Source organism: Colobus angolensis, unplaced genomic scaffold, assembly GCF_000951035.1.
Source record: "Colobus angolensis palliatus isolate OR3802 unplaced genomic scaffold, Cang.pa_1.0 Scaffold84, whole genome shotgun sequence".
Classification (NCBI taxonomy): Eukaryota; Metazoa; Chordata; class Mammalia; order Primates; family Cercopithecidae; genus Colobus; species Colobus angolensis.
The window spans coordinates 3,219,640-3,232,092 of NW_012122265.1; the positions used below are offsets into that span (position 1 = coordinate 3,219,640).

Here is a 12,453-nt window from a genome sequence, read left to right on the forward strand (position 1 = left end):
CTCTCTCTCTCTCTCTCTCTCTCCTTCTTTCTCCTTCCTTCCTTCCTTCCTTCCTTCTTTTTGATGGAAATTTGCTCTTCTCACCCAGGCTGAAGGGTAGTGGCACAATCTCAACTCACTGCAACCTCTGCCAGTGGGATCAAGTGATTCTCTTGCCTCAGCCACTCAAGTAGCTGGGATTACAGGCATACACAACCATGCCGGGTTAATTTTGTATTTTTAATAGAGACGACGTTTCTCCATGTTGGCCAGGATGGACTTGAATACTGGACTCAGGGGATTCACAAGCCTCGGCCTCCCAAAGTTCTGGGATTACAGGCCTGAACCCCCGCGCCCCGCCGCTCATTGTATCTTGGAAGTAAAGAACATGTTATGAGTTTTACAGGTTTGTAAGTGGAAGGAACTTGGACTTGAAACTTTGGACTTGGTGTTGGAATGAGTCAAGAATTTGGGGGACTATTGGGAAGAGAGGATTGTATTTTACCATGTGAGTAGGACCTGATATTTAGGGGTCGGGGTATAATTATATAGTTGAGATGTCCCCTCCAAATCTCTTGTTGAAATGTAATCCCCAGTGTTGAAGGAGGGGCCTGTGGGAAGGTGTTTGGGTCATGTGGGTGGATCCCTCATGATTGGCTTAGCACCATCCCCTTAGTGATGAGTGCGTTCACTCAGATCTGGTTGTTCACAAGTCTGTGGCCTCTCCTCACTCCTTGCTCCCAGTCTCACCATGTGGCGTGCCCGCTCCTGCTTTGCCTTCTGCCGTGAGGAAAAGCTTCCTGAGGGCCTCCCCAGAAGCCGAGCAGAGGTGGGTGCCATGCTTGTGCAGCCTGCAGAGCCGTGAGCCAATCTAACCTCTTTCCTTTGTAAATTACCCAGCCTCCAGTATTTCTTTACAGCAATGCAAAGAACGGTCTAATACACCCAGAAAGCTGAGACTGGCATGAGTAAAATATTACTTAATGTAATATATATGAATATTTATACTTATATTGTGCTTGCAGAAATCTACCAAATCCATCTCCAGGAGACATGATAATAAAGAATTTGTTTTCTTCTTTACTTGTGTTTCTTGTAAAGACCATGGATGAATTTTGAAATCTAAAAATGTAAAATTAATACTATCTGGGGGGAGCCAACACAGGAAAGATGAAAGCACTTGGGCAGAGGCTGTTGACCATTTGGTCACATGTGGCCAGCAGAGAGCGGGTGACCAGCACCCTGGAACTTTGCGGGAAGCACCAGACAGCCTGGGCTGAGGTTTTAATTGTAGGGGCCAAAACAAATTGGGAAAAAGACAAATTTAGAAAACAAAGAAAGCAGATGCTCAGCTGAGCCAGGAGGAAGTCACTAGCAAAGAGGAAAAAAATAGAACTCTGGAAAAATAGTGTAAACAGTCACAAGGAAGGGACCCTGTATTGTGCCTGACCACTGGACAGGTATATAAAGAGCCCAGGCTCAGGGAGCTCCACACCTGCACCTCCCTCTCACCTGCTCCTCTACCTGCTCCACCCTCAATCCACCAGAACTATGGGCTGCTGTGGCTGCTCTGGAGGCTGTTGCTCTGGCTGTGGGGGCTGTGGCTCTGGCTGTGGAGGCTGTGGCTCTGGCTGTGGGGGCTGTGGCTCCGGTTGTGGAAGCTGTGGCTCTGGCTGTGGGGGCTGTGGCTCCAGCTGCTGTGTGCCCATCTGCTGCTGCAAGCCCGTGTGCTGCTGCGTGCCAGCCTGTTCCTACACCAGCTGTGGCTCCTGTGGAGGCTCCAAGGGAGGCTGTGGCTCCTGTGGGGGCTCCAAGGGGGGCTGTGGCTCCTGTGGAGGTTCCAAGGGGGGCTGTGGCTCCTGTGGGGGCTCCAAGGGGGGCTGTGGTTCCTGTGGGGGCTCCAAGGGGGTCTGTGGTTCTTGTGGCTGCTCCCAGTCCAGTTGCTGCAAACCCTGCTGCTCCTCAGGCTGTGGGTCATCCTGCTGCCAGTCCAGCTGCTGTAAGCCCTGCTGTTGTTCGTCAGGCTGTGGGTCATCCTGCTGCCAGTCCAGCTGCTGTGTCCCCAGATGCTGTCAGTCCAGCTGCTGCAAGCCCTGCTGCTGTTCCCAGTCCAGCTGCTGAGTCCCCATGTGCTGCCATTGCAGGATCTGAGGCCTGACTGCAGATCCCATGTGGCTCCAGCAGATCCAGGATGCCCTGAAAGTGATTAGTGCCTCATATCTGAGCTACAGACAGCAGATCTGAGTCAAAGCCCAGCCCCAGGAGCTGTACGCCCCTCCCTTCCCATCACCTGGCCCAGCCCCGGAAGCTGCACAGACCCTCCCCTCCCATCACCTGGCCCAGCCCCGGGGCCTTCTCTGGACCTTGCCTGTGCTGGTCTCACTGCCACCCCCACACTGGGCCTGCTGCCAACTCTCAATAAACTTTCCTGACCCAGACTCTGTCTCCGCGATGCTTTCTGCACATGCTCCAATGGGAAGTCCCACATGGGGTGCAAGTGATGGGGGTAGGAGGGGGTGAAATCTCCTTTTCTGAAGGTAAATTTGGTAATATTCACTAAAATTTCACAGGTGTCACTGTTATTTCCTTGCTTTGGTGACATTATTCAATACAGTTATGAAAGAGAATGAAAAAGAATGTACAACAACAAGAAAGATAAGGCAACATTATCATTATTTCCTGAAGGTTCCATTGCACACCTAGAAAGAAAAACACAAAAAGTCAAATGAAAAATACTCCAAAAGTAAGTGAATTCAGTGAGAGGGCTGGGTACACAATTAATATGTAAAATTGGTAATCTCTTCCCACACGCAACAAACACACGAAACCCCTTGAACGCGAACTTCGTAAGAAAGAGTTTAAAAAAACTGTATGAAGAAGAAGCACTTCTAATACTAAAAAGTGGAAACTGCCCAAATGCCCATTAATAGGAGGAAAAAAAGTGACTATGGTAAATTCACTGAGTAAAATGCTACAGGGCAATGAGAATCTCACAAACATGATACTGAATGACAGAAGACTGACAAAGGTGCACCTGTTCAACTCCTTCTACCTGAAGTGGGAAGAAGACGACCTGATGGATGCCGCAGGGTCGGGATGGGCTCCTTGGGAGCAGAGAATGGAAGGGGACTCAGAGAGATCGGGAGTCTGGCGATGTCTGTTTCTGTATCTGGGTGATGCTGATGCGTGGCTGAGCTTGCAAAACTTCATCAAACTGTCATGTGCATTTTCTTTGTGAAATTCTACTTCAATAAGTTGTAATAAAAATATCTTTGAACATCTATGTGGAGAGAATTTTAAAATGCTGTCAGAAAAAATGTTGGGAATAAGTGAATAGAAAATGTTTATTTGATAGCAATTTTAATATTACTATAATTAAGTCAATTGTTTCTAAATCAATTTATACATTTAATGGGATCCAAACAAAAATGTTAAGAAGATTTTAAAAAGTCGATATACTCATTAAAACATTCATATGGAGAAAACAAGCAGGATGGGCATGTATAGTGGCTCTCCCCTGAAACCCCAGGGCTTTGGGAAGCTGAGGTGAGAGATTTGCTTGAAGCCAGGAGTTCAAGACCAGAGAAAGAAACATGGTGAGACCTCATCTCTACAAAAGAAGTTCTTAAGCATTTGTGGGGCCTGGTAGCATGCACCTGTTGTCCCAGCAACTTGGAATGTTTAGGCAGAAGGATCACTTGAGCCCAGGAGTTTGAGGTTACAGTGAGATATGATCATGCCACTGCACTGCAGCCTGGACAACAGAGGAAGACCCTGTCTCTACAGAAAAAGAACCCAAACGGAAAAGCAAAAAAGCATGAGTAAACAGCCAGGAAGATCCTAAAGTGAAAGGGGACCAAATATAAAAACGTCTTTTACAATTATGATAATTCAACCATCTTCACGCAATCACATAAAGATCCAACAGAAAAATGCGATAGAATAGAAACACCAGACAGAGAACCATGTAGGAGAATTTTCACATGCCAATGACAGGATTTAAATTTGTTGAGAAAAAAATATTATTGCCTAAATGAGGTTAAAACAATTATGTAAGGTCTAATAAGATTAAAATTAGATCCATATCCTACCCTTATTACAAAACCGTGTTACAAGCAGAATGAAGACTTACACAAAAAATAAAAATATAAAATAAATGAAAGCAAAAAGAGAAATTTTAAATAATATTGAAGTTCACTAATTCTTTCTCAGCATGACACAAAAGCTAGAAGCCCACAAAAGAATAAAGTAGTGAACACGTTAAAAAGAGAAAATCTCTGCATGCTGCATGGTAAAAAATATATATATATATATATACATGAAAAGACAAATCTCATTAATATACGAAGCATTGTTTGGAATAAATTTTTAAAACCTAATAGAAAGGTGCCAGCAAAATGGCAGATGGGGGAACTTCAGGCCCTCATTTCCCGCAGTCACCAAGTTAACAACAATATACACAGCAGAATACCACTGTGAGATGCTAGTTGAGTAACTACAGCGTCAAGACCAACCGAAAACCATGTTCTATGGAAAGGGGTGAGAATGCTTGTGGAATTTTGTGTGTCCATCCTTTCTCCTCTCCCATCCAACCTGGTGTTGTGCAACTGAGAGGAATTTGGAGACCCTGCCTCAAGACAGGAACAAAAGAGTCAGCTGAGCATCCAGTGTTCTGGCAACCCGGGGTCTGCCAGAGGAACTGGTATGTGTCTCACCTGACTCCAAGCACTGCTAGGCTGGTGGCCTTGCTTGGAAGCTACTGATAAAAGATACAACCACCATGACATATTAAAGCTCAGCTCCACAGGCAGGTGCCAGAGGAAACAAGATTATGGGCTTCGGAGAAGCATGGGAAAACTGCTTAGGGAATTGGAGATAACTAAAAAGCACACACACACAAGCCCAAAGAAGACACATACTCAGAAAAAGCGTGACAGGTCCTGGAGTCTCCAGCTGGGCTGACTGGTGAGGGGCTTCCTCTGCACGAAGCCAGTACAGAAAGATAGGGAGAGGTGTTTGGTTTTTTTTTCACTCAAGTCTCAACAATAACAACAACAACAAAAATGACAAGGCGTACAAGAAACAAAACAAAACAGGAAAACCAGACCCTATCAAAAGATCAAAACAAAACTCCAGAAACTGAGCTAAAAAAATGCAGATCTATGAGCTACCTGACAAAAGATTCAAAATAATAGTCAGAAGTTGATCAATGAACAAACACAAATGAACAACTAGATGCAATCAGGAAAACAATGCACGAACATAAGGAGAATAACAGCAAAGACACAGAAACTATCAACAAGAACCAAACATAAATTCTGAAACTATAAAATACAATAACCAAACTGAAAAATGTACTAGAGAAGTTCAACAGCAGACTTGATGTGGCAGAAGGGTACAGTGAACTGAAAGACAGGCCATTTAAAAATCATCAAGTCAGAGCAGCCAACATTTAAAAAGAATGAAGGAAAGTGAAGAGAGCCCAAGGGACTTATGGGAGGCTAGGAAGTAGAATTACATACACCTTACGGGATTCCAACAAGGAGAGGAGTGAGAAAAGGGGAAGGGGCTTATTGGAAAAAGCAATAACCAAAGACTTCCCAAATGTAAGGGAAAACATGTACACACACATTCAAGAAGTACAAGGAACTTCAACCAGAACAAATCTAAAGAGACCCACACTGACTCACTTTATAATTAGAGTGCCAGAATTCTAAGAAAAAGAATTTATAAATCAGCAAGGGAAAAACAACTCATCACCTACAGGGGAACTTTGAGGTAACTACCTGCAGATGTCTCAGCAGAAACCATGCAGTCAAGAAAGGAATAGGGTGATATATTAAAAATGACAGAAGAAAAACTATCAATCAAGGAAACTGTCCATCAAAAATGATTCAGAAATTAAGATTTTCCCAGTAAATAAGAGCTGAGGAAGTTCATTATTACTTGAACTGCTCTGCAAGAAATGCTAAAGGGAGTCCTCCAAGGTGAAAGAAAGAACACTAGACAGTAATATAAAAATATAAATTCCTCCAATAAAGGTAAATACTTAGAAAAATATAGTAACATGTATTAATGTAATTTTGGTACATCAATTCACTTTTAATTTTTCTATGAAATTTAAATGAGAAAACACTAAAATTAAGTATAAAGCCATTCCAGTGGATATATGATACACAATATGTAAATAAATATGTATTTTGTGATCCAAAACATAAAGCGGGAGGGTGAAGCTATGTAGTAGCAGAGTTTTGGGTGTGGTTGAAGTAAAATAGTTCTGGGTTTGAAGCAGAATGTCATTACTCTATTACATCTTACGTGATTACAATGGTGACAACAAAGAAAAATGATCTCTGGATATTTTCCATATATATGTACTAGAGCAACAGACAGAAGACAAATAAGAAAATAAAAGACTTGAACAACACTATAGTGAAACTAGACCTAAAAGACATATACAGATGACTCCACCCAACAGCAGCAGAGTATACTTTTCTTTCAGGTGCACATGGAGCTTTCTCCAGGATAGACTATATGTCAGGCCACAGAACAAATTTCAACACATTTTAAATGTTGAAATTATATGGCGTTTTATCCAAGCACAGTGGAACAAAACTAGAAATCAATAGCAGAAGGAAAACCAGAAAATTCACAATCTTGTGGAAATTAAACAACACACTCTTAACCAACGAGACAAAGAGGTCACAAGAGAAATATCTTGAGACAAACGAAAGTGAAAACACAACATACCAAAACTTACAGATTCAGCAAAAGCAGTGCTGAGGCAGAAGTTTAAAATAAATGCACACATTTAAAAAGAAGACAGATCTCAAATTAATGACCTGCTGAAGAAAAAAGGCAAACTCTGTCAAATATCTGTGGAGGTTTATTCTGAGCCAAATATGAGTGACCATGGCCCAGGACACAGCCTCAAGAAGTCCTGAGATCATCACAAGGTGGTTGGGTTACAACTGGTTTCAAATGTCTTGAGGAACAGAAGTTACAGGCAAAAACATAAATCAGTGATGAGCCCCTTTTCACATGCATATTAGCCATTTGTATATCTTCTTCAGAAAAGGCCTATTTAAATCCTCTTGCTACGTTTTTAATTGGATTGTGTGTTTGAGTACTAAGAGTTCTTTATTTCTAGATGCAAGTTCATTATCAAATATATGATTCAAAAGTAGTTTCTCCCATTCTGTTGGTGTCTTTTCATTTTTTAAATTTTTTGATAGTGCTCTTAGAAGCACAGATTAGTTTGAAGGAGTTAGGTAATCTAGGTTTTCCTTTTTTTCCCTGTGCTTTTGGTGTCATTCTCTAAGAGCTATTGCATACTCCAAAGTTGTAAAGACTTAACCTGTTTTGTTCTAACAGTCCTCTAGTTCTGGCTTTTACAATTTGGTCTTTGAGCTATTTTTTTCTGTCTTTGTTTTGTTTGATTGTGTGGCATATAGTATATGGTAAAGGTCTAAATTCATTCTTTTGCATGTGGACATCCAATTGTCTCAGCAGCACTGTTTGTTGAAAAGCTTCCTTTTTTCCCATGGAATTGTTTTGTACTCTTGTTGAAAATCCATAGACCACAACCATGACACTTTATCTCAAGGGTCTCAAATCTACTCCATTAATGCATCTTTCTAATTTTAGACAAACACCACACTGCCTTGATTACTGTTTGCTTTGTAGCCCATGTAGAAATTGGAAAACATGAGGCCTCAACTTTGTTTCTCTTTTTCAAGATTGTGTTAGCTATTTAGGGTCCCTCGAATGTTTACATAAATTTTAGAATTAGCTTGTCAATTTCTGCAGAAAAGGCACCTAGGATGTAATTGCATTGAATTGGTAGATCAATTTTTTTAGTGTTTCAATCTTCACAATATTAGGTCTTCCAATATATGAACATGGGATTTCTCCCCCATTTACTTTGGTCGTCTTTAACTTCTTCCAGTGATGTCTTGTAGTGTTAAGTGTCCAAGTCTTGCACTTTTTGGTTGCTGGTATTCCTAGGAATTTTATTATTTTTACAGAATTTTTCCCTTATATCCTGTTTGCACTGCTCATTGGTGGTTGCACAGCTGATTTTTCTGTATAGGACTTGTGCCCTGAACTCTGTTGAGCTCATTTATTGGGCATAATAGTTGTGTGTGTGTGTGTGTGTGTGTGTGTGTGTGTGTGTCCCTTAGAATTTTCTACATACAAGATGCGGTTTTCTGTAAATAGAGATACTTTTGCTTAGTTTTTTCCAGACTGGATGACTTTTATTTCATTTTCTTGTCATATTACTCTGGCTATAGCTTCAGTGAAATGTTACATAGAAGTGGTGGGTATGGACATCCTTTTCTTTTTCCTGATCTTAGGGGAAAACATCCAGGTTTTCACAGTTACATATAACGTTCAGTGTGGGTAGATGCCCTTTATCAGGCTGAGAAAATTCCCTTCTGTTCCTGCCTGTGCCAACCCAAAGCTGGGAAGCCTTTTAGTGGTTGGAGAACACTTGAATTCTTCATCCTCTGAGCCCAGAGATGGAGGGTGCACCTCAGCCTGTGTTCAACCATACCATCTTGGGTCCCTGAAGCAGCACGGTTTTCAGTGTTGTCCTACAGAGCATCTCAGGAGCACAGCTCATTCTAGTCTCACTTCCGCCTCTACAGGCTTGACCCCAGCTCTGGGTCCTGGATGGGTGCAGAGACCACCCATTATAACCCTTCCTAGGGACCAAGGGCCAAGATCTCCTTCTGCCCCAAACATATCCTCCCACGGGGAAGAAGCAAGAGTCCACAATTCCAGCCAAGACACACTGAATCCCACTGAGACACAGCTGGGGCTCCCTGTGTACTAATGAGAGATCCTCACTCACTCACTCATTCATTCACTCGTCTTCATTCATTCATACACACTGCTAGTGACTCCTTCATTAATCAGTTCAACAACTGTTTCTGGAATGTGAGCTGGGCCTGGCACACTGTTATCGCAGAGAGAGTAGTAAGCCATCAGAGAGGGAGGGGAAGTACATGTGGCCAGTTTACCAATGAGACAGAGGCTGGAAGAAAACAGTCAGTGAGACCAAGGCTGAGGGTGTAGAATTTATTTAGTGCTGCACCCAGGTGCATTTTGGATTTCCACAGATACATGCGATCGTTTGGGTTGCAGGACATCCATCTGCAAACGGAGCTCCTGGCAGACACAGGAAAGAAAGGTTTGCTGTCTCCCATGGAATTATCATGAAGGGGAATTCCAGGCTCTTGCTTGGCATGAGGGCCCCCCCAGTGCAGTCTGGCTCAGACATATGGGGGCATGTGGGAAGGAGGGGCCATAGTACAAGGGGCATGTGATACCCTTACAGTGAATGAGCAGGGAGTGGTTCATTCCACTTCCTCAAGGGCTGGAAAAAGAAGCCCTGAGCCAGGGGACTCATTGCTCTGCTCCAGAACAGGATGTGCTTCGGGGGTACTCACTTGTTGGGAAGCACAGATGTTCAGCAGCTACCTGAGGTTTCCCACCAGAGCCTCAGATCTTGCACTGGCAGCACACGGGGACACAGCAGCTGGACTGGGAACAGCAGGGTTTTCAGCAGCTGGACTGGCAGCAGGATGACCCACAGCCTGAGGAGCAGCAGGGCTTACAGCAGCTGGACTGGCAGCAGGATGACCCACAGCCTGAAGAGCAACAGCAGGGCTTGCAGCAACTGCATTGGGAGCAGCCACAAGAGCCACAGCCTCCCTTGGAGCCTCCACAGGAGCCACAGCCTCCCTTGGAGCCTCCACAGGAGCCACAGCCTCCCTTGGAGCCTCCACAGGAGCCACAGCCTCCCTTGGAGCCTCCACAGGAACCGCAGCCCCCTTTGGAGCCCCCACAAGAGCCACAACCCCCCTTGGATCCCCCACAGGAGCCACAGCTGGAGCAGGAACAGGCTGGCACACAGCAGCACACAGGCTTGCAGCAGCAGACGGGCACACAGTAGCTGGAGCCACAGCCCCCACAGCCGGAGCCACAGCCCCCACAGCCGGAGCCACAGCCCCCACAGCCGGAGCCACAGCCTCCAGAGCAGCCACAGCAGCCCATGGTTCTGGTGGATTGAGGGTGGAGCAGGTAGAAGAACAGGTGAGAGGGAGGTGCAGGTGTGGAACCCCCGAGCCTGGGCTCTTTATATATCTGTCTAGGGGTCAGGTGGGTCACAGGGGCCCTTCCTTGTTCCTCCTAAAGTTCTTTCCCAGGAAACTTGTGTGTCATTTAGAATAACAAAAATACTGTGTTTCCTTGTGACACACTTCCTCCTCCTACGTGGTTTTCCACTCTAAATCCTCAGGGTCCAAGTCCTCCCCTCTGTGGACCCCTAGGAATGAGTGGAACCCGGTCTGTTTCTGCCCCAGCCTCAGACCCCAGCCTTCTGCCCCGTTTTCTCTTCCCTTCAGGGCATTGTTCTCACCGCCTGTGCTCCCCAGGGCTCTGTCCCCACCAGGTGATGGGGCGCTGCGAGTTCCCTTTTCTCTCTTTCGCTTGTCTACCCCTGCTTCCTGCAACCCTGATCTTTCTCAATGCTCCCTAAAGGCATGCAATGCTTGGGGCCCCTCCCAGCTCTCCTTCCTGTCCGGCTTTCCTGGTTGAGCGACTGGACGCCTTGTGGGGAGGTCCTCAGCTCTCCTGCCCCGCTCATTTCTCGAGGGCAGCACCTGGTTCCGTACCTGGCAGGAACCTCACGACCTCCCGGGTCTCAGACCCACTGTCCTTCCTGCCTGGGCATTAGGGAGTTCCCACCCAAAGCCTCCAAAGGGAACCCTGGGAGGAGGTGGTGTGTGGTCGTGGACCTGGACTCTGGGAATCTGGGATTCTTGTCTGACACACCAGCCCTCGGGCATGGCTTCGCATTTCCTCTGATGTCCAGCAGGCCTCTCCCTGCCCTGGTGCAGTCTGCGCCTTCCCATACCCGCAGGCCTGGCAGCAGCCAGGGCCCGGTCTCTCCTGGGAAGGGCTCAGCACTCCCCGGAGCTCAGTTCCTTGGAGTTTCTCTGTGTCCTCGCCTCTGGTGGGTTGTAAAACTCTCTGTGCCCTCATGGATGCTTTGGGGTTTATCTGGCTCATTTTAATTGATGTGATGAGAGCAATGGTCTCTGGGAACTTTCTGTGCTTGAGTCAGAGCGGAATCTCCATCATCTCACACACACACACACATACACACACTCACATAGACACACACGCACAGACACACACTCACATAGACACACATGCACACACACAGTCACATAGACACACGCACACACACACACATAGACACACACGCACAGACACACATTCACACACATTTGAAGCTGTATTACAGAAGAGAAAAGGAACACACATATCTCAAAGGAAGCCATGCCTCTCAAAATCGAGATGTGTGATGAACACAGCAGGCCACCAACCTGCCACAGACACAGAATGTGGGAGCTACAAGGGGGGCTGTGGCTCCTGTGGGGGCTCCAAGAGGAGCTGTGACTCCTATGGTGGCTCTAAGGTGGGCTGTGGTCCTTGTGGCTGCTCCCAGTGCAGTTGCTGTAAGCCCTGTTGCTGCTCCCCAGGTTGTGGGTCATCCTGCTGCCAGTCCAGCTGCTGACTCCCCGAAGGGAAGAAGAAGCCAGAACAGTCAGGGGGCTGACAGGCGGACCAGAGCCTGGGGGAGCTGGGCTCTCCAGAATGGCAGGAGAGACAGAGACACTGTCAGCAGTCTCCTGCCCCCAGACCTGGTGGAGAACAAGACCTTGGCCATGCTGAATTTCCCTCCTGAACCAGAGGAGCCCAGAGTGTGTGCATGGATAGAAACACAGACAAATAAACCATTTAAAACACTGGTAAGGCGAATCCTTCTGGAACAGCGATAGAAGGCTGTGGTCTGAGGGCAGAGGCAGGAACAGGGGAGGCTTCACTCATACCTGGGGGTTGCGGGAGGGCAGGACTCGGGCCCAGAGGGTGTAGGGAGGAAAACAATGCAGGAGGAGGAAATGTGTCACGAGGCAACACAGTATTTTTATTCTAAATGACACACAAGTTCCCTAAGGAGAGAATATCAGTAAGAACCAGGAAGGGACCATGTGCACCCCATGACCCCTAGACAGATATATAAAGAGCCCAGGCCCAGGGGGCTGCACACCTGCACTTCTCTCTCACCTCCTCATCTACCTGCTCCACCTTCAACCCACCAGAACTATGGGCTGCTGTGGCTGCTCGGGAGGCTGTGGCTCCAGCTGTGGGGGCTGTGGCTCCGGCTGTGGGGGCTGTGGCTCTGGCTGTGGGGGCTGTGGCTCCTGCTGTGGAGGCTGTGGCTCCAGCTGTGGGGCCTGTGGCTCCAGCTGTGGGGGCTGTGGCTCCAGCTGCTGTGTGCCCGTCTGCTGCTGCAAGCCCGTGTGCTGCTGTGTGCCAGCCTGTTCCTGCTCCAGCTATGGCTCTTGTGGGGGCTCCAAGGGGGGCTGTGGGTCCTGTGGGGGCTCCAAGGGGGGCTGT

The 12,453-nt window shown here is 46.5% G+C and overlaps 1 protein-coding gene and 1 long non-coding RNA gene across 2 annotated transcripts in view; both read left to right on the top strand.

The window, feature by feature from the left end:
• LOC105503298 (zinc finger protein 696-like) overlaps positions 1–12,453 on the top strand; it is a 75,721-nt gene that overhangs the window by 656 nt on the left and 62,612 nt on the right. The window contains 2 exon segments of the mRNA XM_011930160.1: positions 9,642–9,778; positions 9,780–10,068. Of these exon segments, the coding sequence (XP_011785550.1) occupies positions 9,642–9,778; positions 9,780–10,068 (426 nt within the window).
• LOC105503253 overlaps positions 12,160–12,453 on the top strand; it is a 1,005-nt gene continuing 711 nt past the window's right edge. The window contains exon 1 of the long non-coding RNA XR_001000453.1: positions 12,160–12,436. This is a non-coding gene — a long non-coding RNA (uncharacterized LOC105503253). The remainder of the gene's footprint in view (positions 12,437–12,453) is intronic.